Source organism: Somniosus microcephalus, chromosome 3 (assembly GCF_052327205.1).
Source record: "Somniosus microcephalus isolate GS21.2 chromosome 3, FLI_Smic_1.0, whole genome shotgun sequence".
Lineage (NCBI taxonomy): Eukaryota > Metazoa > Chordata > Chondrichthyes > Squaliformes > Somniosidae > Somniosus > Somniosus microcephalus.
Window position 1 is genome coordinate 165718773 of NC_140989.1, and position 26937 is coordinate 165745709.

A 26937-nucleotide genomic window follows, 5' to 3' on the forward strand; every position below is an offset into this window, starting at 1 on the left:
TGCAGCACTCCCTAAGTACTGCACTGGGAATGTCAGCCTAGATTTTGTGCTTAAAGTAAGTCTGAAAGGGACTGAAATTCCTTTGGAGCATGTGCTGTAACACGGCAGGCATTTTCCAGTTTACAAAAGGAATATTGCTGGGAACAAATGACCTCACCTGCAAATCCTCATACATTTGCAGCTGCCGTGCCTTCAACTGACGGCGAGCCTGTCTTTCTCTCTCTCGCTGTTCGAAGACCAGCTCTCGCCTTTGGCGGAACTTATGAATTTCTTCCACCTTGCTTTTCCCCTGTTCTTCAATAGTTTTTTCATCCTGCAGAACTGGTTCAGGTCGAGTAGTCCTGTTGAGATATAACCAGATCATTCCAGCACCATTCTGAGTATTAACTACTTGAATTATTATTTGCGGACTGAAAAACATCCTGGTCGGACACACTGATTTATTTTTAAAGCAACTTGCCGCAAATAGAACTATAGAATCATTCAGCACAGAAGGAGGCTATTCGGCCCATCGTACCTGTGCCGGCTCTTTGAAAGAGCTCTCCAATTAGTTCCACTCCCCAGCTTGACAACTGCTACTAGAAGAACAACAACAACTTGCACCTATATAGCACCTTTAATCACAGAACACAGAATGTAGTGAAACAACCCAAGGTGCTTCACAGGAGTGTAACCAAACAAAATAGACACCGATTCACATAAGGAGATCTTAGGAAAGATGACCAAAAGCTGAACTGAGAACTAATAAGGGCTCTGTAATAATATTGAGCATCCATTATAGTGAGAAAGAAGTTACAATTACGTTTCATCTTTCACCGCTCAGAAGGGGATCGGTTACCTTTAAAATGCCTGCAAATTGCTCCTGTAGCAGCAAAGTAAAAGGTACATCTTGCTGTTCTTCAGCCCAGGAAGGGCCTCAGGGCCCCAGGTCAGATTAGCTGGGTGTGGCTCAGGTATTGGTCATGGGATTAATGTGCCCTAGGAGACATGATGTGCTGTCCCGGCCATTTGAATGACTATGTCCCCAGGATTTGGGATGGGGATCTGCATCCTCATCTCTTGGCGGAGGGCCGTTCTGCTCCACCGCACTTGTACTGCTGAAGAAACCCCCCAGAATTTTCAGTGCCCTGATATTTAGCAGTACTTGGGAAGGGAAATGGAGTTTAGTTGCACTGTAGGGGCGTAAAACTGGGCTGAAAATTCGTTATCGCCTTGCGCTACCGTCCAAGATCAATTTCACCCCCCCGTGTAGTCAAGCGTATTTCAATAAGACATAACTACAGAGCATTGGAAGTTACAGCTGAGACCAAGAGTCACCTTGAGATGATTGGCCACACAACCGTACATAAATACCTTACATATTGGGTCCATTTCATTTCTTCAACTATATGAACAGAATCTTGTGAACTTGTGCCAACAGCTGTGGATTGAGTTTCTTGAACATCCTGAGAACTAACTACACACAGAGAACAAACATGGTGTCAGGTTCACAATTTACTGATTTTAAAAATATGGGCCCTTTCTGAGCCACTAACATACAAACCCTTCATGTGTCTGTCTGAATTTCTCTCTACACTATTTCAATTGATAGATATTCAGCAATTGTGATCAGAAAAGACAGGTTAATAGTTTGAGTGCATTACCCTTCATCAAAAGATTTATTTTAATAGGTTAATGCCTCCTTCAAACAAATATGTTGAACATTTGTTAATTAACATCCTCAACAGTATATCTGGTCTGTAACAAGTATGGTTGTGAATCATATAAAACTTCGGTATTTTGTTACAGCTCAATCAGCCACATTTAACAAAATAATGTGAGTCTCACCCTGCAGACAGGAATAACAAAAACCACAACAGTGTGAGAAAATACAGCTTGTGGAAATGTTTGTCGTATTAATGTTGAAAACAGACGTCAGAACAAAAATTCCTCCCGAATGTTAAAAAAGTCCTATAACCAACAAATGACCACTCTCTGAACTGTGGCTGCAGTGGGATACATAGCAACCAAAAGTTAATATAAAGAGAATCAGAAACAATAACTAGTGTGTAAATAGTTTAGAATATATCAATGAATATTTGGTGACGTTAATCACAGCAAGTTGGATGAAAGGATATTTTACAGTGACGGGAATGTTATACCGTGTAAGATGTAATGGCCTAGAAATTCGGTTTTGGCGCAGCGAGGGCTTTAGCGCCGGAAGTTAGTGCCGGCGCTAAGTCCCCCTGCGCGCGCCAAAAATTCAGTAGCGCCGCGCCCAAACGGCTGCCGGCGCTACTGAGGGGTCTCAGCGCCTCAAAACTGGCGCCACGCGCCGCATTGCGGCGCTATTCCGGCGCTGCGGCGCCCGCTGCGGTGCGGCAGGCTCGGGAAGTGCAGGCCTCCTCCTTCCGTTAAGGAGGAGCTGCCTGCACCCGGCCGCGGCCCGCGATAATCTTTTTAAAAATGAGCCCGGCACCTCGGACAAGTGCCGGGCTTGCTTCTGTTCCGGGGGGGGGGGGGGGGGTGAAGTCCGGGGAGGGAGCTGCGGCCAGGCGGCCGGCGGGAAAGCGTCCGGCCGCCGCGGGGCCTTTAATGCGCCGGCGCAAAGTTCTGTAAGGCACCTCTGCCAGAACGTTGCTTGCGGCTGCCACGGGCAAGGCGGCCGCAACTCAATTTCCGAGTTCGGGCGGGTTACCATGGCAACCGGGACGCTGCGCACACCGATGACGTCATCGGTGCCGGCGCAGCGCTACCGGCCTAACGCCGATTTAGGGCCCCTGTCAATTTCTAAACTGGCCATAACTTCGGCGCTAGGCCCTCTAGCGCCTCAAAAGCGGCGCTAAGGCCAGTGAATTTCTAGGCCAATGTGTTACCTTGCTGCTAAAGAGTAGCTGGGTTAGACCTCACCTATTCCTTTAATCGCTGTAAATAGCAAGACCCTGAGGTCAATTAGAGGTTAACTGTTGTTGAAAGTTTGTACATTGATGGGTATTTAGAATCATAGAAATTTATGGCACAGAAGGAGGCCATTTGGCCCATCGTGTCTGTGCCGGCTGAAAGAGAGCTATCCAGCCTAATCCCACTTTCCAGCTCTTGGTCCGTAGCCTTGTAGGTTACGGCACTTCAAGAGCATATCCAAGTACTTTTTAAATGCGATGAGCATTTCTGCCTCTACCACACTATCAGCCTCCTCTGTTCCAATGCCTTTCCAATCTTTCCTCATAGCTAAAATTCTCCAGTCCTGACCAAATCCTTGTAAATCTCTTCTGTACCCTCTCTAGTGCAATCACATCTTTCCTGTAATGTGGTAACCAGAACTGTATGCAGTACTCTAGCTCTGGTCTAACTAGCATTTTATACAGTTCAAGCATAGCCTCCCTGCTCTTATATTCTATGCCTCGGCTAATTAAGGAAAGTATCCTGTATGCCTTCTTAACCACCTTATCTACCTGTCCTGCTACCTTCAGGGATCTGTGGACATGCACTCTAAGGTCCCTCTGTTCCTCTACACTTCTCAGTATCCTACCATTTATTGTGTATTCCCTTGCCTTGTTAACCCTCCCCAAATGCATTGCCTCACACTTCGCTGGACTGAATTCCATTTGCCACTTTTCTGCCCACCTGACCAGTCCATTGATATCTTCCTGCAGGCTACAGCTTTCGTCCTCACTATCAACCACACGGCCAATTTTTGTATCATCTGCAAACTACTTAATCACGCCCCCTACATTGAAGTCTAAATCATTGATATATACCACAAAAAGCAAGGGACCTAGTACTGAGCCCTGCAGAATCCCACTGGAAACAGCCTTTCGCTTAACAAATCCAGGCTGACTGTCCTTGATTAATCTTGCCTTTCTAAATGACGATTAATACTGTCCCTCAGAATTTTTTCCAATAATTTGCCCACCACCAAGGATAGTCTGAAAGGCCTGTAATTACTTGGTCTATCCCTTTCTTCCTTTTTAAACAATCTCATCTGAAAACCATGTAACCAGGAATGTTGAGCTGCCACTCATGCCCTCCTTTCAGCCATGTTTCAGTAACAGCTATTGTCATGAATCTTACCATTCATGTAGAAATGACTCATGAGATAATGCTGGGCGGCCAGCTGGTGGCGCTGTCCAAGGAAAGTATAAATACTTGGGCGTGGGCCCAGCTTGCTCAGGACGTTTTTGTAACCAGGAACTAGTGATGTAACTAGAAACTCATGGTTGTGAAACAGTTGATTAAAGCCTTGTTTTATACTCAAACCAAGTGCTTAGTAGTTTTCTTACGTCAATTCAATCAACTGTGTATTGGCTCCACGCTCTTGAGTGATTTCGGGAACAGCCAGCTATGACTTCAACTGTAGAAGGGAACTCCGACGTAGTAATCAATCCATCATGGACAAATTACTCAGACCCGCCCGTCTTGACCTGGACCCGAATTCACCTACACCTGCTAAAGTATGGAAACACTGGAGTCGTACCTTCAGCAATTTCCTCAGGATGTGTGGTGAAAATGTTTCTGATAAATTAGAGATACTTGCCAATTATGTATCTCCTCATGTGTTTAACTATATGGAAGACTGTGTAGACTATGACTCTGCTATCCTAATATTACAGCGACTATATGTTAAGGTCCCAAACAAAATTTATGCTTGGCATCTACTGGCCACAACTTGACAACAACCCAGGGAATCACTTGACGAATTCCTTCAAAAGCTTTGCAGGCTCAGCAAGGATTGTAATCTTAAAGCTGTCACAGCTGAGCAGTACCAGGAAGAGTTAATTCGTGATTCCTTTATTAATAGGATTGCATCTCCCTTCATACACCAGCATCTGTTGGAGAATAAAACCCTTGAGTTACAGGCTGCCTATGACCAGGCATGTTCTCTGGACTTAGCAAAGAGGAATGCAGATACCTATCTTTTACCATGTGCACGGGCTGCTGCTATCACTTTTAGTGACTCCTTCGATAGGCCTCGGGCGGAAGCCCTCACTGATAATGAGTCCAACCTAGCTGATGACAACCCTACCCTAGAAGCCTTCACTGATGACGACCCTGCTCTAGCATCTTGGCAATCTGGAAGGAAGTGTTTCTTCTGTGAAGGTGCATTCCACTATAAGAAATTTTGTCCTGCTCGTAACACAACCTGCAATCAGTGCAGTAAGAAAGGTCACTTTTCTAAGGTATGCTAGTCAAGAGCCTCTGTTAGTAAGAAAGGCCACTTTTCTAAGGTATACTGGTCGAGAGCCCCTGTTAGTTTTGCAGCTACTATCTATAAAACTGCTCCTCCCCCAAGAGCCACTACTAAGGTTACAGCTGCTATCTATAAAACTGTTCCTCCCCCAAGAACCATTACTAAGGTTACAGCTGTCAAGGGTAAAACTGCTCCTCCTCCCATCACAGCTGTTTTTCCCCAAAGTTTGTCCCATGCAGCCACGAAGGTTTCGGTAAATGGACACATTTTGAATGCACTAATCAACTCATGCAGCTCTGACAGCTTCATTAGTGAGCTGGCTGTCAGTAAGTTAAAACTGCGTATTTACCCCTCGGACAGGGAAATTGCAATGGCTCTGACGACACTGACCACCAACTCTTCCGGCTTTTGTCTTGTCGACCTTATTCTCAACGGCCGCACTTATTTCTCCACCCGGCTCGGGACGCTCAAAAACCTATGCAGTGATGTGCTCCTGGGACAGGATTTCAAGAAACAACACAAAAGACTCACTTTCGAGTTTGGAGGGTCAAAGCCGGAGCTTACTATTTCCAAAGTACCGTTTTGTGCACTTTCGGCGGCTTCGCTCGACGAGCCCTCCTTGTTTGCCAATCTTTCCCCCCAATGTAAGCCCATAGTCACTAAATCACGACGTTTCAGCCAAGATGATCTATCCTTTATCGAGGCAGAGATCTCTCGCCTTCTAGCTGATGGTATCATTGAGCCATGTTCATCTCCCTGGCGGGCTCAAGTCGTCGTTGTTAAAAATCCTCTGAAGCAACACAAGAAACGCCTTTGCATCAATTACTCGCAAACTATTAACCAGTATACCGACCTGGATACCTACCCACTACCACGCATCGATGACATGGTCAATAACCTTGCCAACTACAAGGTATTTTCAACTTTTGACTTAAAGAGCGCGTACCATCAAGTACCGTTAAAAGACTCTGACAAAAAGTATACGGTCTTTGAGGCCAATGGTCGGCTTTACCAGTTTTGCCGCCTTCCATTTGGGGTCACCAATGGGGTGGCCGTCTTTCAACGGGCAATGGATAGCATAGTCAAACAGGAGAACTTAACGGACACTTTTTCATATTTGGATAATATCACCATTGCTGGTCATGACTAGAAGGAGCATGATGCCAACATCCAGAAATTTTTTGACGTTCTCCTTCGTCGCAACTTAACCTTAAATGAGTCCAAATCTGTGAAATCAGTACCATCAGTCAACATCCTTGGCTACTGAGTGGGTAAAGGTGTCATCAAACCGGATCCGGAGCGACTTCATCCGCTTCAGGAGCTCCCTCCCCCTACGAATCTCGGCTCTCTTCGTCGGGCACTCGGCATGTTCGCCTATTATGCGAAGTGGATACCCCACTTCTCCAAGGTCCAGCCCCTGCTTCACGCGAAATCATTTCCGTTGGAGGCAACGGCTATTTCAGCTTTCAACCTCCTCAAGCGACAACTGAAAAAAGCCACGCTTCGTTCCATCAATGAAAATCTCCCTTTCGTGGTCGAGTGCGATGCATCGGAGGTGGCGATCTCGGCTACCTTGAATCAAGGTGGTCGACCCGTTGCATTTCTGTCCAGAACTTTGCAGGGTAGCGAGCTCCATTATCCTCCTGTCGAGAAGGAGGCTACGGCTATCATCGAAGCAGTACGTAAATGGAGTCATTTTCTCGCTTGTCGCCATTTCACGCTTATAACCGATCAGCACTCTATGGCCTTTATGCTGGATAACCGGAAACGCACTAAGATCACGAATAACAAAATATAGCTCTGGAGGATGGAATTGGCCGCCTTTGGCTACACCATACATTATCGACCCGGCAAAGAGAATGTGGCCCCGGATACCCTCACGCGTGCATTCTGCTCTTCTATGTCAACTTCGACTCTTGCGGATCTTCATACTGACTTATGCCATCCTGGCGTTACCCGTATGTTGCACTTTGTGTGATCTAAAAATCTCCCATTTTCTATGGAAGACGTGAAAAGAACATGTTCCACTTGTAGAATTTGCACGGAATTAAAACCGCAATTCTTCCGTCCGTCGGATAGCTCGCTCATACATGCTATACAGCCTATGCAGCGACTCAGCATTGACTTTAAAGGGCCATTGCCTTCCTCAACGCGAAACACCTACTTGCTTACTATGGTGGACGAATATTCACGCTTTCCCTTTGCTTTCCCCTGTCCCAATATGCTTACTTCCACAGTGATCAAATGCCTCGGTCAGGTCTTTCCCCTTTGTAGTACAGCCAATTTCATCCACTCTGATCGGGGTCCCTCCTTCATGTCAAGCGAACTCAAAAGTTATCTTTCCCAACGGGGAATCGCCACAAGTAAAACGACACAGTATCATTGTGGTAAACCACTTTTATCGTTCACTATCGTTACACTATGGTTATCACTGTTATATCGTTACACTATGGTTATCACTGTTTACACTGTTGTATCACTACACGAGGTTGCCTCTTGTCACGCTGTTATACCTGGGCTGACCACTGCTGACTCCGCCCATGGCTCCACCTACTTGCCCAGGTATAAAGGTGGTCGACTGGCTGGTATTCCTCCTTGTTGGATCCGATCACCCACTAGGGTGGGCTCTGTTATTTAGCCAATAAAAACCTATAGATACTGTCTTAACTCGTCGCTTTTCATTGGATGAATTGATAGGTATATCAATTTTATTGGCTAAATTTTGAAATGTCTTTAACGGAGCAGCCAAACGACCAGTCAGACGCCCAGCTACAACAGCCACAGCAGCCGGCCTGGCTGCGAGCCCTCCGACCGCCGTACCTGGATCTAAACCCACAGGCAGCAAACTCAGCCCTCGACTTCAAACACTGGCTGAGCTGTTTCGAATCCTACCTGGGAGAATCCGGCGTGCCTCAGAGATCCAAACTAAGAGTTCTGACCGCCCAAGTGAGCCCTAAAGTATTTGCACTCACCCAGGACCTTACTACATACGAGGCCGCCCTCAACCTGCTGAAAGAGCAGTACCGGAGCCCGGTAAATTCTATGTATGCCAGACATCTCCTAAGGTCCCGCCCGCAACAGCCAGGAGAGTCTGTAGATGAATTTTTACGGGCGCTACAAACACTCAGCAGGGACTGTGACTTTAAAGCTGTAACGGCTGCAGAAAATACTGAAGAGAATATCCGCAATGCCTTCGTGAAAGGCCTTCGGTCCGACTACTCACGGCAAAGACTGCTCGAATCAAAGGACCTCGACCTGAACACAGCTGCAGCCCTCGCTCGCTCTCTGGAAGTGGCCCATCGGGACCTCGAGGCGTATTCCAGGTACTGTGCTGCGCGACCCTGGGACTCGGGCCCGACCCCGACTGCAATACCCCTCGCAACGCCGCCTCTGGGACCTACCTCAGCGTCGGCGTCTCGGACCCGATCGGGACCGCCACCCCCGGTACCAGCTGCGACATCGGAGCCCCGCGATTGGGCCGCCGGCTGCTTTTTCTGTGGCCAGGCAAAACACCCGAGGGCGCGCTGCCCTGCAAGAAACGCGACCTGCTCCGACTGCCACAAGAAAGGCCACTTCGCGAAGGCCTGCAGGGGGAAAGCCACAGACGCCAGCAGTGCCTCATGCGAGTTGTGGGGCGGCCATCTTTCATCAAGGCCACAGATGCCAGTATCCCCTCGTGTGAGTCGTGGGGGCGGCCATCTTTGATCAAGGCCACCGACACCGGCAGTGCCTCATGTGAGTTGTGGGGGCGACCATCTTCTCCGCCATTTTATGCAACGTCGTGGGCACCGCCATTTTGTTCACCACACTCGACCGCCACCTTGTCTCCAGACCCGACCACAGCCTCACCCGCAGACTACAGCAGCTCGCTCAGCCATACACTAGCCTCCGTCACACTGGACCAAGTTCGCCCGCATCGCCTGTCCAAGTCCATGATGGACATCAAAGTAAACGGCCACGCCACGACCTGCCTGTTCGACAGCAGAAGCACGGAGAGTTTCATCCATCCAGACACGGTGAGCCACTACTCCCTCACTGTCCAGCCAACGCGCAACCGGATCTCAATGGCGTCGAGGTCCCATTCAACAGACATCAGCGGATACTGTGTTGTGACCCTGTCGGTTAGGGGCACGGAGTATAAAAATTTTAAACTTCTCGTCCTGCCCCAACTCTGCGCTGCCGTCCTACTAGGGCTGGATTTCCAATCCCACCTTCAAAGTGTCACTTTGGCATACAGTGGACCCCTCCCCCCACTCACAGTCGACAACCAACAGCCTTTAAACCGCCCACCGCGTACCACCTGCGGCCTATCCACCCTCAGGGTTCCGCCCCCCTCCCTGTTCGCCAACCTCACCCGCGACTGTAAACCCGTCGCTACCAAGAGCAGGCGGTACAGCGCCGGGGACAGAGCTTTTATTAGCTCTGAGGTGCAGCGTCTCCTGAAAGAGGGCATCATCGAGAGGAGCAACAGCCCCTGGCGTGCCCAGGTCGTAGTCGTTAAGACCGGCGATAAAAACCGCCTAGTCATCGACTACAGCCAAACCATAAACCGGTACACCCAGCTGGACGCATACCCCCTTCCCCGCATATCTGATATGGTCAATCAGATTGCACAGTACCGAGTATTCTCTACCATCGACCTTAAGTCGGCCTACCACCAACTCCCTATCCGCCCTGAGGACCGCCAGTGTACTGCCTTCGAGGCGAATGGCCGCCTCTACCACTTCCTTAGGGTTCCCTTCGGCGTCACCAACGGGGTTTCGGTCTTCCAAAGGGAGATGGACCGGATGGTTGACCAGAACGGGCTGCAAGCCACGTTCCCCTATCTAGATAACGTCACCATCTGCGGCCGCGACCGGCAGGACCATGATGTTAATCTGGAGAGATTCCTCCGTACGGCCCAACGGCTGAACCTCACCTACAATAAGGAGAAATGTGTGTTTAACACCTCGCGCCTTGCCATCCTCGGCTGCGTAGTAGAGAACGGAGTCATCGGCCCCGACCCCGAAAGAATGCGCCCCCTCATGGAGCTTCCCCTCCCCCACTGTCCAAAGGCGCTGAAGAGGACCCTGGGGCTCTTCGCCTACTATGCCCAATGGGTGTCGAATTATGCGGACAAAGCCAGACCCCTCATGAAGTCCGCCTCCTTCCCCCTGACGGCAGAAGCGTGCGCAGCCTTCTCCCTCATTAAGGGAGACATTGCTAAGGCCACAATGCACGCGGTGGATGAGTCTATCCCTTTCCAAGTGGAGAGCGATGCATCCGACTTCGCCCTAGCCGCAACCCTTAACCAGGAGGGGAGACCGGTGGCCTTCTTCTCAAGGACCCTCCAGGGCCCTGAGATCCGACACTCCTCGGTCGAGAAGGAGGCCCAGGCGATCGTGGAGGCTGTACGACGCTGGAGGCATTACCTGGCAGGCAAACGATTTACCCTCCTCACCGACCAGCGTTCGGTCGCTTTTATGTTTAATAACAAGCTGAGGGGCAAAATCAAGAACGACAAGATCTTGAGGTGGAGAATCGAGCTCTCCACCTATGATTATGAGATCTTGTACCGGCCTGGTAAACTGAACGAACCCCCAGATGCTCTATCACGAAGTACATGCGCCAACGCGCAAATTGATAGACTGCAGACCCTCCACAACGACCTCTGCCACCCCGGAGTCACCAGACTTTACCACTTCATTAAGGCCCGCAACCTGCCCCACTCCATCGAGGAGGTCAGGACCATGACCAGGAACTGCCAAACCTGTGCCGAATGCAAACCGCATTTCTTTAGGCCGGACAGAGCAAGCCTGATCAAGGCCACCCGCCCCTTCGAGCGCTTGAGCATCGATTTTAAGGGGCCCCTCCCGTCCTCTGACCGTAATGTGTACTTCCTCAACATCATTGACGAGTACTCCCGTTTCCCCTTTGCCTTCCCCTGCCCAGACATGACCAGTACCACGGTCATCAAATGCCTGAACGACCTCTTCGCCGTGTTCGGGTTCCCGAACTATATACATAGCGACCGGGGCTCCTCCTTCATGAGCGAGGAACTTCGCCAGTTCCTACTAGCGAGAGGTATTGCTGCAAGCAGGACCACCAGCTACAACCCCCGAGGGAACGGCCAGGTGGAAAGAGAGAACGCGACTGTCTGAAAGGCCGTTCTCTTAGCCTTAAAGTCCAAGGGCCTCCCAACCTCTCGCTGGCAGGAAGTCCTCCCGGCAGCGCTGCATTCCATCCGGTCACTGCTTTGCACTGCCATTAACGCCACCCCCCATGAACGAATGTTTGTTTTCCCCAGGAAGTCGACTACGGGAACCACGCTACCAACTTGGCTGACCTCTCCGGGGCCCGTCTTGCTGCGAAAGCACGCGAGGGCCCATAAAATGGACCCCCTGGTCGAGAGAGTGGACCTCCTGCACGCCAACCCCCAGTACGCCTATGTGGCATACCCAGACAGGCGGGAGGACACAGTCTCCTTACGAGACCTCGCACCCTCGGGCATCCCTGAGACACCACCGTTACCCCCCACCACCCCCCCAAATCCAGCCCAGGTAGACGGCATGCCGGAACCCCACGAGCCTTCGCCGACCACGCAGACACCAGCATTAACATCGGATACTGCATCACCGCCACCGCTGCTGCGACGATCGGAAAGGCTTACGAGGCCTCCGGACAGACTGACATACCCGAACTGGTAGTACACTTCACCCCGCCGGACTCAAATCTAAACAAGGGGTGAATGTGGTAAACCACCTTTATCGTTCACTATCGTTACACTATGGTTATCACTGTTATATCGTTACACTATGGTTATCACTGTTTACACTGTTGTATCACTACACGAGGTCGCCTCTTGTCACGCTGTTAGACCTGGGCTGACCACTGCTGACTCCGCCCATGGCTCCACCTACTTGCCCAGGTATAAAGGTGGTCGACTGGCTGGTATTCCTCCTTGTTGGATCCGATCACCCACGAGGGTGGGCTCTGTTATTTAGCCAATAAAAACCTATAGTTACTGTCTTAACTCGTCGCTTTTCATTGGATGAATTGATAGGTATATCAATCATCCCATTGGTAACGGACAGGTTGAGAGATACAACGCTATCATTTGGAACGCTGTTTGTCTTGCACTAAGGTCACGCAACCTACCAGACCAGCAGTGGGAAACTGTGCTCCCTGACATGTTGCCTGACATGTTGCATTCCATCAGGTCTCTTCTTTCTACGTCCACCAACATTACTCCTCACGAATGATTCTTGATTCTTCGGGTTCCAGCGTCGCTTCACTCATGGGACATCCCTACCATCATGGTTGGCAGCTCCCAGCCCCATGCTGCTCTGAAGATTCGTTCGATCTTCCAAGGATGATCCCCTCGTCGACGAGGTGGAACTAACAGATGTTAATCCCACATATACGCACGTGCGGTACCCTGATGGCCGGGAGTCCACCGTTTCACTCCGAGATCTGGCTCCCTGTCCAACCGGTCCCACGGACCCCACCAATAGAGGGATCCATTGTAATGATGCCGACACTCTGCACTCCTTTGAGAATGACGCCCTACCCGGGACATCAAGGGATCTGCTGACTACTCCGCCGAATCAACTCGGGGAGCAGAGCGCTCCCCACGGGATGGCCACCCGAAGCCAGGACGCCGGACAATCACCAGCAACCAAGCAAGATGAAGCCAGCTCTGTGCCTGTGGGGACTCGCACCCGGAGTCACGATCTCCCCAGTCCCCCTCAGATTGATCAAGGTGACACAGGCCCTGTCAACCAACCTGTACGAACCAAGCGACCCAGGGACCAAGACACAGTCCGAGGAGACGTGGCTTCCGGCCACAAACAGAAATCGAAATGACTGCGGCTCTTCGTGGTCTGTTATATCTGCTAGAAGGAAGTCGTCAGACTTCCAAATCTTTCAGGCGGGAAGAATGTCATGAATCTTACCATTCATGTAGAAATGACTCATGAGATAACACTGGGTGGCCAGCTGGTGGTGCCGTCCAAGGAAAGTATAAATACTCGGGCGTGGGCCCAGCTTGCTCAGGACGTTTTTGTAACCAGGAGCTAGTGATCTAACTAGAAACTCATGGTTGTGAAACAGTTGATTAAAGCCTTGTTTTATACTCAACCAAGTGCTTAGTAGTTTTCTTACATCAGCTATGATTTCATAATTCCACATCTCTATCTGTGCCCTCAGCTCATCTGCCTTATTCACTAGACTCCTTGCATTGAATTATATACCATTAAGTGCTGCCAAACTTCTTTGTTGTCTATTTTCTAGCCTTTGTTGCCTCTGCCTTCCAAACCCACTTACTAATTTACTGCCTTCCATCTCCAGCTTTGCTTCTCTCCCTTCTGAATCTACACTCAGATTCCCAATCCCCTGCCAAGCTAGTTTAAACACTCCCCAACAGCATTAACAAACCTCCCCATGAGGATATTGGTCCCGGACCTGTTGAGGAGCAACCCATTCGGCTGGTACAGGTCCCACCTCCCCCTAATGCCTCAGGAATCAAAAGCCCTCCCTTCTCTCTAACCACGTATTCATCTGCACTTATCTTATATATGTCTGTCTGTCTGTCTTCTATACACTCAAAAGTTATAGAGCGTACCTACATGTGTGTTACATCAAAAGAAAGCTTACGATTCCGGAACGGTCATAAACGTATTTACTTTTCGGTGAGACAAAAATTTTGCCGACGGTATCCAAAAAACGTTCAAAATTCCGCTCATTATCCGCTCATTAGCATTGAGTGACGTGCAGGTTGACCAATCGTACAGTCGAGCGACCCGACGGTTGACCAATTGCTGCGTCACGGGGGTGGGTTCATTGCGTGTGCGGGCGGGCCGTCCTAGAGTTGAGTGACGTGATGATTGACCAATCCTACAGTTCAGTGACCTGATGGTTGACCAATCGGTGCGTCACATTGCGTGTGTGGGCGGGCCTAATGGTTCTGACCCAAGCTGAGCTGCCGCCATCTTGATTCCTCGCTCGATTTTTTTCCCCCCAGTTTGTCTGTGTGTGGAGGGCATTTTATTCACCACAAATTTGGTACTTGGGAGCCCAACTAACTCATTATATAATTTGTGTGTAATAAATGAGTCCATTATCTGTTTGATTTCTCCAGGTCTGCTGCCTGCAGGCCTCAGGCCTTGAAGCCTGGGCCTCTCCTTGCCAGCCACGCCCGAGCTACGCACCGGCCGTCCCGCTGGGCCCGATTCCGAACCAGCGGCCAGCCATCTTGGTAAAGGCTGGCCAGGTGCACAGCTGGGCTCACTGCAAGCTGCTCGCGCTTGATTTGCGCTGGCGCTGCACGGCGCACGCGCACCTCCACACAGGGCCCGCAGAGGGAAGCGAGCAGGTTAGTGGGGGGGCGGGGCTCGGGAGGGGCGGGCTGCGGGAGGGGAGGGGAGGAGGGTTACCCCGGCAACCCGGCCCGGCCCTCTCTCACAGCCTGAAGGTCCCGTGGCTCGGCTCCGTTTGCGGCTGCGGGCTGGGGACTCGCCCTCTCTCTCTCTCCCCCTCCCCCTCTCTCTCTCCCCCCTCCCCCTCTGTCTCTCCCACCTCTCTCTCTCCCCCCTCCCCCATCCCCCCTCTCCCTCTCCCTCTCTCTCCCTCCCCCTCGCTCTCCCCCTCCCTCCCCTCTCCCTCTCCCTCCCCCCCTCTCTCTCCCCTCCCCCTCTCTCTCTCCCCCTCCCCCCTCTCTCTCTCCCCCCTCCCCCCTCTCTCTCTCCCCTCCCCCTCTCCCTCTCCCCCTCTCCCCCTGCCCCTCCTCCCCCCCCACTCGCTCTCTCTCTTCCCCCCACTCACTCTCTCTCTTCCCCCACTCGCTCTCTCTCTTCCCCCACTCGCTCTCTCTCTTCCCCCCAGTCGCTCTCTCTCTTCCCCCCAGTCGCTATCTCTCTTCCCCCAGTCGCTCTCTCTCTTCCCCCCAGTCGCTCTCTCTCTTCCCCCCAGTTGCTCTCTCTCTTCCCCCCATCGCTCTCTCTTCCCCCCATTTGCTCTCTCTCTTCCCCTCATTCGCTCTCTCTCTTCCCCCAGTCACTCTCTCTCTTCCCCCCAGTCGCTCTCTCTCTTCCCCCAGTCACTTTCTCTCTTCCCCCCAGTCGCTCTCTCTCTTCCCCCCAGTCGCTCTCTCTCTTCCCCCCAGTCGCTCTCTCTCTTCCCCCCAGTCGCTCTCTCTCTTCCCCCCAGTCGCTCTCTCTCTTCCCCCCAGTCACATTCTCTCTTCCCCCCAGTCGCTCTCTCCCTTCCCCCCAGTCGCTCTCTCTCTTCCCCCCAGTCGCTCTCTCTCTTCCCCCACTCGCTCTCTCTCTTCCCCCCAGTCGCTCTCTCTCTTCCCCCCAGTCGCTATCTCTCTTCCCCCAGTCGCTCTCTCTACCCCCCAGTCGCTCTCTCTCTTCCCCCCAGTCGCTCTCTCTCTTCCCCCCAGTTGCTCTCTCTCTTCCCCCCATCGCTCTCTCTTCCCCCCATTTGCTCTCTCTCTTCCCCCCATTCGCTCTCTCTCTTCCCCCAGTCACTCCCTCTCTTCCCCCCAGTCGCTCTCTCTCTTCCCCCCAGTCACTTTCTCTCTTCCCCCCAGTCGCTCTCTCTCTTCCCCCCAGTCGCTCTCTCTCTTCCCCCCGTCACTCTCTCTCTTCCCCCCAGTCGCTCTCTCTCTTCCCCCCAGTCACTTTCTCTCTTCCCCCCAGTCACTCTCTCTCTTCCCCCCCAGTCGCTCTCTCTCTTCCCCCCAGTCGCTCTCTCTCTTCCCCCCAGTCGCTCTCTCTCTTCCCCCCAGTCGCTCTCTCTCTTCCCCCCAGTCGCTCTCTCTCTTCCCCCAGTCGCTCTCTCTCTTCCCCCCAGTCGCTCTCTCTCTCTTCCCCCCAGTCGCTCTCTCTCTCTCTTCCAACAACAACATGCTCTCAAAAAAGCCTCGGCACCGCCGGGCACTCCAGCTATATACTTATAAATTCTTGGCTTCAGGTCAGAGTGTAATGGGTGCTTTTTTTCTTTTATAGTTTTATAATTTTGACACTTTGATGTTTGAAGTATGAAGTATAACAGACTTAAAATAATGCAATTAATTAATGACTCTCCAAGTCTTGGTTAAGCTGGGAAGTTTAAAGTTTTCTTCAAAAAGGTAAGGAATATAATTCTAATTACACTAATAGATTTCCTGTGGTGTTGATCACAGTGAACTTCAATTACCCCATGGATACACTCCCGGATCCAGGTAGTTCCCATGATGTGGACCAGCGACACTTTCAGCACTACTGAGGCAGTTCCCTCATTGGGGATGGATGGAATTTGCTACGTCCTTGCCACAGCATAAGAGAAACAAAGATCTTTTGAAAGTTAATACAATACCAGTCTTTCAAAGCTGTCACTTTCCCAAAAGGCTATTGTCTCTATGGTGATCAATAGCTGTAGGGAAAGTGGCCTTTTAAATAACACTGGGCTCCACCTCTGCCAAGATCCAGTCCTGGCACTCTAGGATGCCAGCTTCATGCATTATGCATGAGGGAAACTGGGGTGCAACTGGCAGGATTTTGGAAAGACAACGTCATCCCAATAGTTTTGGTTCATCTACTGATGACCGCAGGGAAAATGACAGAGGCAAGAACTGCCCGCCTCTTATTTCTAGCGGAACCTATTTTTTATTGACCTTTTCCTTTAAAAAAAATTCTCCTGTAAACCCAGGTTCCGACACGCTCAGATTCTCTGCTCTTGCCTGACCGAAAACTCCTCTCCCCTCAATCTGTGAGCAATGCCAGAGGAGTTTAACTGGTATGTTACAATAAGTGATAGATGTGAAAATGTGTTTTAGGGGAAAGTGCAATATCTTTGGTTTCCACTGATGTCGTTGCACTGATCAATCTTCACTGTTTTGGCTTATGAAGTCACTGAAATCCGTGATATGTTTTGGAATGCACTTTTGCCTACATTTCTCTTTTTAAAATCTGTTTTAGTGTGGAACTTTTTGTGTGTTAACATGTGACTGAGGAGTTTCTAGTTTTTGGATGGTACAAAAAATAATTTAAAGGTGAATGAATTTATATCAAGGGGGCTGGAATACAAAGGAGTAGAAGTTATATTACAGTTATATAAGGCACTGGCAAGACCCTATTTAGAGTACTGCATTCAGTTCTGGGCACCGCATCTCAGGAAGGGTTTTTTTTTAAATTTGTTTTTATGGGATGTGGGTGTCGTTGGCAAGGCCAGCATTTATTGCCCATCCCTAGTTGCCCTTGAGAAGGTGGTGGTGAGCCACCTTCTTGAACCGCTGCAGTCCGTGTGGCGAAGGTACTCCCACAGTGCTGTTGGGGAGGGAGTTCCAGGATTTTGACTAAGCGACGATGAAGGATCGGCGATATACTTCTAAGTCAGGATGGTGTGTGACTTGGAGGTGGTGGTGTTCCCAGGCGCCAGCTGCCCTTGTCCTTCTAGGTGGAAGAGGTCGCGGGTTTGGGAGGTGCTGCTGAAGAAGCCTTGGCGAGTTGCTGCAGTGCATCTTGTAGATGGTACACACTGCAGCCACGGTACATTGGTGGTGGAGGGAGTGAATCTTTAAGGTGGTGGATGGAGTGCCAATCAAGCAGGCTGCTTTGTCCTGGATGGTGTCGAGCTTCTTGAGTGTTGTTGGAGCTGCACTCATCCAGGCAAGTGGAGAGTATTCCATCACACTCCTGACTTGTGCCTTGTAGATGGTAGAAAGGCTTTGGGGAGTCAGGAGATGAGACACTCGCCGCAGAATACCTAGCCGCTGACCTGCTCTTGTTGCCACAGTATTTATGTGGCTGGTCCAGTTAAGTTTCTGGTTAATGGTGAACCCCCAGGATGTTGATAGGGGGGATTCGGCGATGATAATGCCATTGAATGTCAAGGGGAGGTGGTTAGGCTCTCGCTTGTTGGAGATAGTCATTGCCTGCCACTTCTGTGGCGCGAATGTTACCTGCCACTTATCAGCCCAAGCCTGAACATCATCCAAGTCTTGTTGCATGTGGGCATGGACTGCTTCATTATCTGAGGAGTTGTGAATTGCGCTGAACACTGTGCAGTCATCAGCGAACATCCCCATTTCTGACTTTATGTTGGAGGTAAGGTCATTGGTGAAGCAGCTGAAGATGGTTGGGCCTAGGACACTGCCCTGAGGAACTCCTGCAGCGATGTCCCGGGGCTGTGATGATTGACCTTCAACAACCACAACCATCTTCCTTTGTGCTAGGTATGACTCCAGCCAGTGGAGCATTTTCCCCCCGATTCCCATTGACTTCAGTTTTACTAGGGCTCCTTGATGCCAGACTCGGTCAAATGCTGCCTTGATGTCAAGAGCAGTCACTCTCACCTCACCTCTGTAATTCATATCCTTTGTTCATGTTTGGACCAAGGCTGTAATGAGGTCGGGAGCCGAGTGGCCTTGGTGGAACCCAAACTGGGCATCAATGATACCTTCCATCACTTTGTTGATGATTGAGAGTAGACTGATGGGGCGGTAATTGGCCGGATTTGGATTTGCCCTGCTTTTTGTGGGCAGGACATACCTGGGTAGATTTCCACATTGTTGGATAGATTCCAGTGTTGTAGCTGTACTGGAACAGCTTGGCTAGAGGCGCAGCTAGTTCTGGAGCACAAGCCTTCAGCACGATAGCTCGTATGTTGTCGGGGCCCAGAGCCTTTGCTGTATCCAGTGCGCTCAGCCGTTTCTTGATATCACATGGAGTGAATCAAATTGGCTGAAGACTAGCTTCTATGATGGTGGAGACCTCGGGAGTAGGCCGATATGGATCATCCACTCGGCACTTCTGGCTGAAGTTGGTTGCAAACGCTTCAACCTTGTCTTTTGCACTCACGTGCTGGGCTCCACTATCATTGAAGATGGGGATATTCTTGGAGCCTCCTCCTTCAGTTAGTTGTTTAATGGTCCACCACCATTCACGACTGGATGTGGCAGGGCTGCAGAGCTTTGATCTGCTCCATTGATTGTGGGATCGCTTAGCTCTGTCCATAGCATGCTTCTTCTGCTTTTTAGCATGTATGTAGTCCTGTGGCACCTCATTTTTAGGTATGCCTGCTGCTGCTCCTGGCATGCTCTTCTACACTCCTTATTGAACCAGGGTTGGTTCCCTGGCTTGGTGGTAATGGTAGAGTGAGGGATATTCCGGGCCATGAGGTTACAGATTGTGGTGGAATACAATTCTGCTGCTGCTGATGGCCCACAGCGCCTCATGGATGCCCAGTTTTGAGCTGCTAGATCTGTTCTGAATCTATCCCATTTAGCATGGTGGTAGTGCCACACAACACAATGGAGGGTGTTCTCAGTGTGAAGATGGGACTTCATCTCCACAATGACTGTGTGGTGGTCACTGCTGCCAATGCTTTCATGGACAGATGCATCTGCGACAGGTAGATTGGTGAAGACGAGGTCAAGTAGGTTTTTCCCTCATGTTGGTTCACTCACCACCTGTCGCAGGCCCAGACTGGCAGTTATGTCCTTCAGGACTCGGCCAGCTCGGTCAGTAGTGGTGCTACTGAGCCACTCTTGGTAATGGACATTGAAGTCCCCCACCCAGCGTACATATCCAGAGGATATCTTGACCTTGGAGGGGGTGCAGCGCAGATTCACCAGAATGATACTGTGGCTAAAAGGGTTAAATTGTGAGGACAGATTGCATAGACTAGGCTTGTATTCCCTTGAGTATAGAAGATTAAAGGGTGATCTAATAGAGGTGCTTAAGATGATTAAAGGAGTTGATAGTGTAGATAAAGGGAAACTATTTCCTCTGGTGGGGGAGTCCAGAATAACTGGGCATAACCTCAAAATTAGAGCTGGGCTTTTCAGAGGTGATGTCAGGAAGCACTTCTTCACACAAAGGGTAGTGGAAATCTGGAACACTTTCCCTCAAAAAGCTGTTGAGCTAGATCAATTGAAAATTTTTAAATGAAGATAGATAGGCCTAGAAATTCAGTTAAGGCCCGCCAACAGGCTAACGCCCAAAAGTTAGCGCTGCGGGCGGAGCCACTTGCGCCCGCCGGAAATTCAGTTTCAGCGCCCCAACTCGAAGGCGGCCACTATTCAAGGGTTTCGGCGCCCCCGCTTGGGGCGCTGAAACTGAATATCGGCGCGCTAGGTGCCGCAGCGCCACCCGCTGCGGAGCGGCAGGCTGCGGTACTGCAGGCCTCCTCCTTCTCTTAAGGGGGAGGTGCCTGCAACAGCGAGATCGCCGCTGGATTGTGCCGGCAAATGAGCCCGGCACCACGGAGAAGTGCCGGGCTCGCGGAAAGCAGCCGGCAATGCCGCGGGGGGGGGGTGGAGGAGGCCGGGGAAGGAGGTGCGGGCAGGCGGCCGCCGAAAAAGCGGCCGGCCGCACCTCCACCTTAAAGCACCCCAGTAGCGCAGCAGCACGGCCCCGTTTTTCCAGCGCTGTTTGCGGCCGCTGCAGAAGAGGCGGCCGCAACTAAATATGGGGTTTGGGCCGGAAGCGGGGCGGAACCGGGGCACTGCGCACACCGATGACATCATCGGTGTCGGCGCAGCGCTACCGGCTACTGCCGCCATTACCGCAGCGCTGAATATCAGCGCACCCTCTTACACTGGCGCAGAAACCCTATTTGGGCGGTAACTGGGCGCAAAGCCCACTGAATTTCTAGGCCATAGAGTTTTGTTCGACAAGAATATTAAGCATTACAGAACCAAGGCGGGTAGATGGAGTTAAGATACAGATCAGCCATGATTTAATTGAATGGCGGAACTGGCTCGAGGGACTGTATGGCCTGCTCCTGTTCCTATGTTCCTAATCTCATGTGGTATAAGCTGTACCTGTGGGCAGCACCTCCAGCGCTGTTGCACCATCGCCTTCAGAACCATCCTCGTTGACAGTTTCACCTTCCTTCTCACCAGCGCTCGGGAGAGAATTATTTGTTTGTTTGGAATTCAGGATATGCAGACGGAGCTGTAAGGCCTGGGAGACAGTGGGCACAAAAACATTTTGATAGGGATTGTTCCAAATTGCATTTTCATCACTTCATTTTTGAGGAGCACTAACAAAATGAAAACACATTTGGAAGGTTTTTTACTTGCAATAAATGTGGCATGCTAAATGAAGAATACATAGAGTAAATAAGGAGAAACTGTTTCCAGTGGCAGAAGGGTCGGTATCCAAAGGACACAGATTTAAGATAATTGGCAAAGAAGGGGAAAGATGAGGAGATTTTTTTTTGTAACGCAGCAGATTGTTGTGATCTAAAATACACTGCCTGAAAGGGTGGTGGAAGCAGATTCAATCGTAACTTTCAAGAGGAAAGGGAAAAACAGCAGGGCTATGGTGAAGCAGTGGGTGAGTGGGACTAACTGGATAACTCTTTCAAAGAGAACGGCCTCCTTTTGTGCTGTTAGATTCCAGACAGGAGATCAGTGGGTAAGTCACTCGGTCAATTTTAACTGCATGCCCACACCCTCACTACCCCGGTTTCCTCTGGGCTGGTAGGGTTAAGATTGACTTCAGCATCTCCAACAATATAGCATTGTTGGAGTCGCTAGAAATCAACAGGCTCCGAGACTTTTGTTGCAGCAAAGGCAAAACGTGTGTTACTTTATTCACTCACCATGAGGACTGAGGTTCTCAGCCTCGTTGCAAGGCTATGACATCATCACGCTACCGACGCATGATGTCATCACGCTACTGACGCTCTTAAAGGGACCCTGCACCGATAACCCAACCCAGAACGTACATATCACAACATTGCTATACATAGTGAATTGTGTTTAGGTACATATAACAGCATTGGCTATACATTGTGTTATTGTCCCTATGTGGTCTCCACCACATGCGTCCCCCCAGAATTCAGTAGCACTGGCAATGTCAGTTGTTGGGGGGGCCGGATCACACGGTCGGAACGGCTCCTTAATTCTGGGGCGGGGACCGGGGGGTTCGTCGGAGGGACCTCGGGCGCTTGGTGGTGGACTGAGGGTGCAGAAGCTGGAGGTCGGCCCCACCTCGGGGGCTGTGCCAACTCAACGTGTCGGTCCAGATCCAGGTGGGCCGGCTTAAGACGGTCCACGGAAATGCAGTCCGGCTTACCGCCGACATCCACTACGAAGGTCTTGTCCCCGGTTTCCAGGACGCGGAATGGTCCATCGTAGGGTGGCTGAAGAGGTCCCCGGTGGGCGTCGTGGCGGACGAAAACGTACTCCGCTGCACGAAGGTCGAGCGGAATGTGGGACTGCAGGAGGCCGTGCTGTGACGTGGGCACCGGCGCGAAAACCTTGGCGTTGTCCAGAAGGTCGGACCGCTGACGGGCTGCGGACCAAGGTTCCGTTGCGTTGGGGATGAAATCCCCAGGAACCCGCAGCGGCTGTCCGTAGATGAGCTCGGCGGACGAGGACTGGAGGTCCTCCTTGGGGGCGGTCCTGAGTCCCAGCATGACCCACGGGAGTCTGTCGATCCAACTGACGTCCCGGAGCGCAGCCTTCATGGAGCGATGAAACCGTTCGCACAGTCCATTAGCCAGAGGGTGGTATGCTGTGGTGCGGTGGAGTCTCAACCCGAGGCCTCGGGCGACAGCGTTCCAGAGCTCCGACGTGAACTGGGGCCCCCGGTCGGAGGAAATGTCAGATGGGGCGCCGAACTGGGCGACCCAAGTGCTGATGAACGCCCGAGCCACATCGGCGGACGTCGTTGAAGACAGCGGGACGGCTTCCAGCCATCGGGTGGTTCTGTCGACCATTGTGAGGAGGTGGGTGAACCCACAGGAGGGCAGCAGGGACCCCACCAGGTCCACGTTAACATGGTCGAACCGCCTCTCGGGCACCGCGAAAGGTGCCAATGGGGCCTTAGTATGGCAATGCACTTTTGAGCGTTGGCATACCACGCAGGTGCTGGCCCAGTCGCGAACGTCCTTCCTGAACCCGTGCCAGACGAACTTAGCCGCCACCAGCTTCTGTGACGGCTTCCTGCCCGGGTGGGAAAGATTATGGACGGCGTCGAAAATGTGCCGTCTTCACCCGTCGGGCACGACGGGACGTGGCTGCCCAACGGAGACGTCGCACAGGAGTGTGGTGCTGGCATCATCGAACGCGACGTCCGCTAGTTGAAGGCCCGTGACCACCGTCCTGTAGGCCTGGACGTCCGGGTCGGAGGCCTGGTCGGCCGCCATGCGGGTGTAGTCGATGCTGAGGTGTACGGCGCTGGCGACGGCTTGGGAGAGACAGTCGGCGACGGGGTTGTCTTTCCCAGCCACATGCTGGATGTCCGTTGCAAACTCTGAGATGAAGGCCAGCTGGCGTTGCTGACGGGCCGACCACGGCTCGAAAGCTTTGGCCATGGCGAAGGTCAATGGTTTGTGGTCCACGAATGCTGTGAACGGGCGAGCCTCCAGTAGGAAATGGAAGTGTCGGACGGCGAGGTAGAGGCCGAGAAGCTCGCGATCGAAGGTGCTGTACTTCCGCTCGTTGGGGCGGAGCTGCCGGCTGAAGAAGGCGAGCGGCTGCCAGGTGCCGTAGACCCACTTTTCGTGGACGGCGCCGACCGCATAGTCCGAGGCGTCGGTGGTGAGAGCAATCGGCGCATCTGGTAACGGATGCGCCAGCATGGCCGCGTTAGCCAGGGCCCTTTTCGTGTCCGTGAAAGAATTGGCCATCTCCTCGGACCAGTCGATGGCGAGCTTGTCGGGCTTGCCTTTGAGGGCCTCGTAAAGGGGCCGCATAAGCTGGGCTGCTTGGGGGACGAAGCGATGGTAAAAGTTCACCATGCCCAAAAACTCCTGCAGGGCCTTCACGGTGAGGGGTCGCGGGAAGTCCATCACGGCCTCCACTTTCGATGGCAGTGGCACCGCCCCGTCCTTCGTGATGCGGTGCCCGAGAAAGTCGATCGAGGACAGCCCGAACTGGCACTTGGCCGGGTTGATGATTAGGCCGTGCTGGCTGAGGCGTTGGAAGAGAGTCCGAAGGTGTGACACATGCTCCGTCCTGGAGGCGCTGGCGATGAGGATGTCGTCCAGGTATACGAACAGGAATGTCAGGTCCTGTAACAGTGTCCATTAGGCGTTGAAAAGCCTGGGCGGCGTTTTTGAGGCCGAATGGCATGCGGAGGAATTTGAACAGCCCAAACGGGGTGATCACCGCGGTTTTTGGGACATCCTGCGGCCAGACAGGGACCTGGTGGTAACCCCAGACGAGGTTCACTTTCGAGAATACCACTTTCCCGGCCAGGCGGGCGGAAAAGTCCTGGATGTGTGGAATCGGGTAGCGGTCGGGGGTCGTAGTATCGTTGAGTTGCCGGTAATCGCCGCACGGGCGCCTGGTTTCGGAGCGATGTGGAGGGGCGAGGCCCACGGACTGTTCGACTGGCGGATGATGCTGAGGCGCTCCATGGTGTCGAACTCGGCTTTAGCGATGGCGAGTTTCCCCGGGTCGAGGCGTCGAGCGCGGGCGTAGATGGACGGACCGGTGGTCGAGATGTGGTGTTCTACCCCGTGTTTGGTGGCGGCGGACGGGAACGTGGGCTTCGTGAGGTCCGGGAACTCGGCGAGGAGGCGGGAAAACTCATCGGAGGCCGAGAGTGCGCTGGACAACTTCGTTGTGCTGGACCCGCTGAGGGAACACGGGAGCGAGCTGAAAGTCTCAGCGTTGATGAGACTTCAGTTCTTGACGTCCACCAAAAGGCCATTGGCGCAGAGGAAGTCAGCGCCGAGAAGGGGGGTGGACACTTTTGCCATGACAAAGTCCCAGGTGAACCGCTGCCCGCCAAAACAAAGCGCCACGCTCCGTTTCCCGAAGGTGCGGATGGAACTGCCGTTGGCGGCTTCGAGGACAGGGCCGTGGTTCCCCCCTTGCATGTCTATGGTTGACGCGGGCAGGACGCTCACCTGGGCATCCGTGTCGCAAAGAAAACAACGTCCGGAGTCGGTGTCCGTAATAAATAACAAACTGCCTGAACGGCCGACAGCCATAGCAGCCGACGAGTGGTCTTTCGTTTGTTTCCACGCGGGAAAACTGCACGGGGGCCGGCACTTCCTGGCTTTGGGGCCGAACTGCGCGTGGTAGAAGCAGAGGCTTGGGGGCTGCCACCGTTGGGCTGTATCGGTGGGGGCAGGGCTCCGTGTGGCCACGCAGTACTGTTGCCCGGTGGAGAAAATTTGTCGGCCTCCTTGGCCAGGTCGCGGAAATCGGTAATGGAAGAGTTGGCTAAAACCGACCGTACCTGACCTGGCAGCTGTTGAAGGAACAGTTCCTTGAAGAGGGAGCATGGCCCGTGTGTGCCCAGGAGGGCCAGCATGTGGTCAATCAGCTCCGAGGGCTTGGAGTCGCCAAGCCCGGGTAGAGAGAGAAGCCGGCGTGTACGCTCGGCTTCGGTGAGTCCAAAAGTTTCTAAGAGGTGCGTTTTCAGCGTTTTGAATTTGTTGAGCTCTGGGGGGTTCTCGAGCAGGCTCACTACTCTGGCCGCGGTGGAGCTGCCGAGAGCAGAGACGACGTAGTAGTACTTTGTGTCGTCCGCGGTGATGTCCCGGAGTGCAAATTGAGCCTCGGCCTGGGCGAACCAAGCGACAGCCTGTCGTTCCCAAAACTCGGGTAATTTGATGGAAACAGCGTTCGTCGCCATTTCGGATGCGGTCTTTGGAATCGTCCAAAAGAGCAGCGGGGTCACCAATGTTGGAGTTGCTAGAAATCAACAGGCTCTGAGACTTTTGTTGCAGCAAAGGCAAAACGTGTGTTACTTTATTCACTCTCCATGAGGACTAAGGTTCTCAGCCTCGTTGCAGGGCTATGACGTCATCACGCTCCCGACGCATGACGTCATCACGCTACCGACGCTCTTAAAGGGACCCTGCCCCAATAACCCAACCAAGTACGTATACATAACAACATTGGCTATACATAGTGAATTGTGTTTAGGTACATATAACCACATTGGCTATACATTGTGTTATTGTCCCTATGTGGTCTCCGCCACAGCATTCTCTTAATATAGCACTGAATCATCAGCCTATATTAAGTCAGCAAGTCATGAAGTGCGACTCACCATCTGCTGAATCAGAGGCAAGAGGGCCATCACCAAACCAAGCTAGTACTCAAGGGGGATAAATCTGAAGCTTATTTGTTATGGTGAAAGCTTCACAAATACACTGCCTTTCACCTGAACATGGCCTACTGTGAATTTGACAAATAAAACCTGGGCCGACAAATACCTTCTGTAATCATGGTATCAAGGGGGAAAAATTCAGTATTGCCCCGTTTGGGGCGCGATTATCGGCCGTGCGCAAAGTTTAGCGCCTGGCGCTAATTATCGTCTCCAACTGCAAACTTGACTTTTATCGCCCTTGGAGGTGATTGGAGTGCTAAATCAGGCGCTGCACACCTGTCTTAAGGCGCAAAGGCCGAGAAGTGAGGCGCTAACTCGGAGCATGGGCACAGCGCAGGTGATGTCAGTTAGCGGTGGAACACAGACACACTGGCGCCGGCCAGTTCTTAAAGGGGAGGGTCGATCTTGCTCTCCAGCCACACCCTGCTCATTGGAGTCTTGAATCTCGGCCTGGAGAGACCTGTGCCTAAATCTTCCAGCCAAGGACTATGGAGAGGGTGAGAGAACGAGCTCAGCGCTTCAGCGAGCGGGCCTTGGAGGCTCTGGTTGGCGTGGTGGAGCGCAGAAGATCTATACTCTACCCTGTGAGTGGCAGGAGGCCTTTGCCGCGTGAGTACAGAAGAGTGAGGAGGGAAGTGGCTCAGAACGTCTCCTCCAGGAGCATGGTGCCCAGGACCCATATTCAATGTCGAAAAAAGTTCAACAACCTCACTCGGGTCG

General features: G+C 52.1%; 1 protein-coding gene across 2 annotated transcripts in view; it reads right to left on the reverse strand.

The window, feature by feature from the left end:
- Positions 1-26937, reverse strand: part of adgb (androglobin) — a 399345-nt gene that overhangs the window by 12064 nt on the left and 360344 nt on the right. For both annotated transcript variants that reach the window (XM_085981859.1, XM_085981860.1), the window contains 3 exons: positions 20958-21099; positions 1354-1456; positions 158-341 (listed from right to left, as the gene is read on the reverse strand). In XM_085981859.1, coding sequence (XP_085837985.1) covers positions 158-341; positions 1354-1456; positions 20958-21099 — 429 coding nt within the window. The remainder of the gene's footprint in view (positions 1-157; positions 342-1353; positions 1457-20957; positions 21100-26937) is intronic.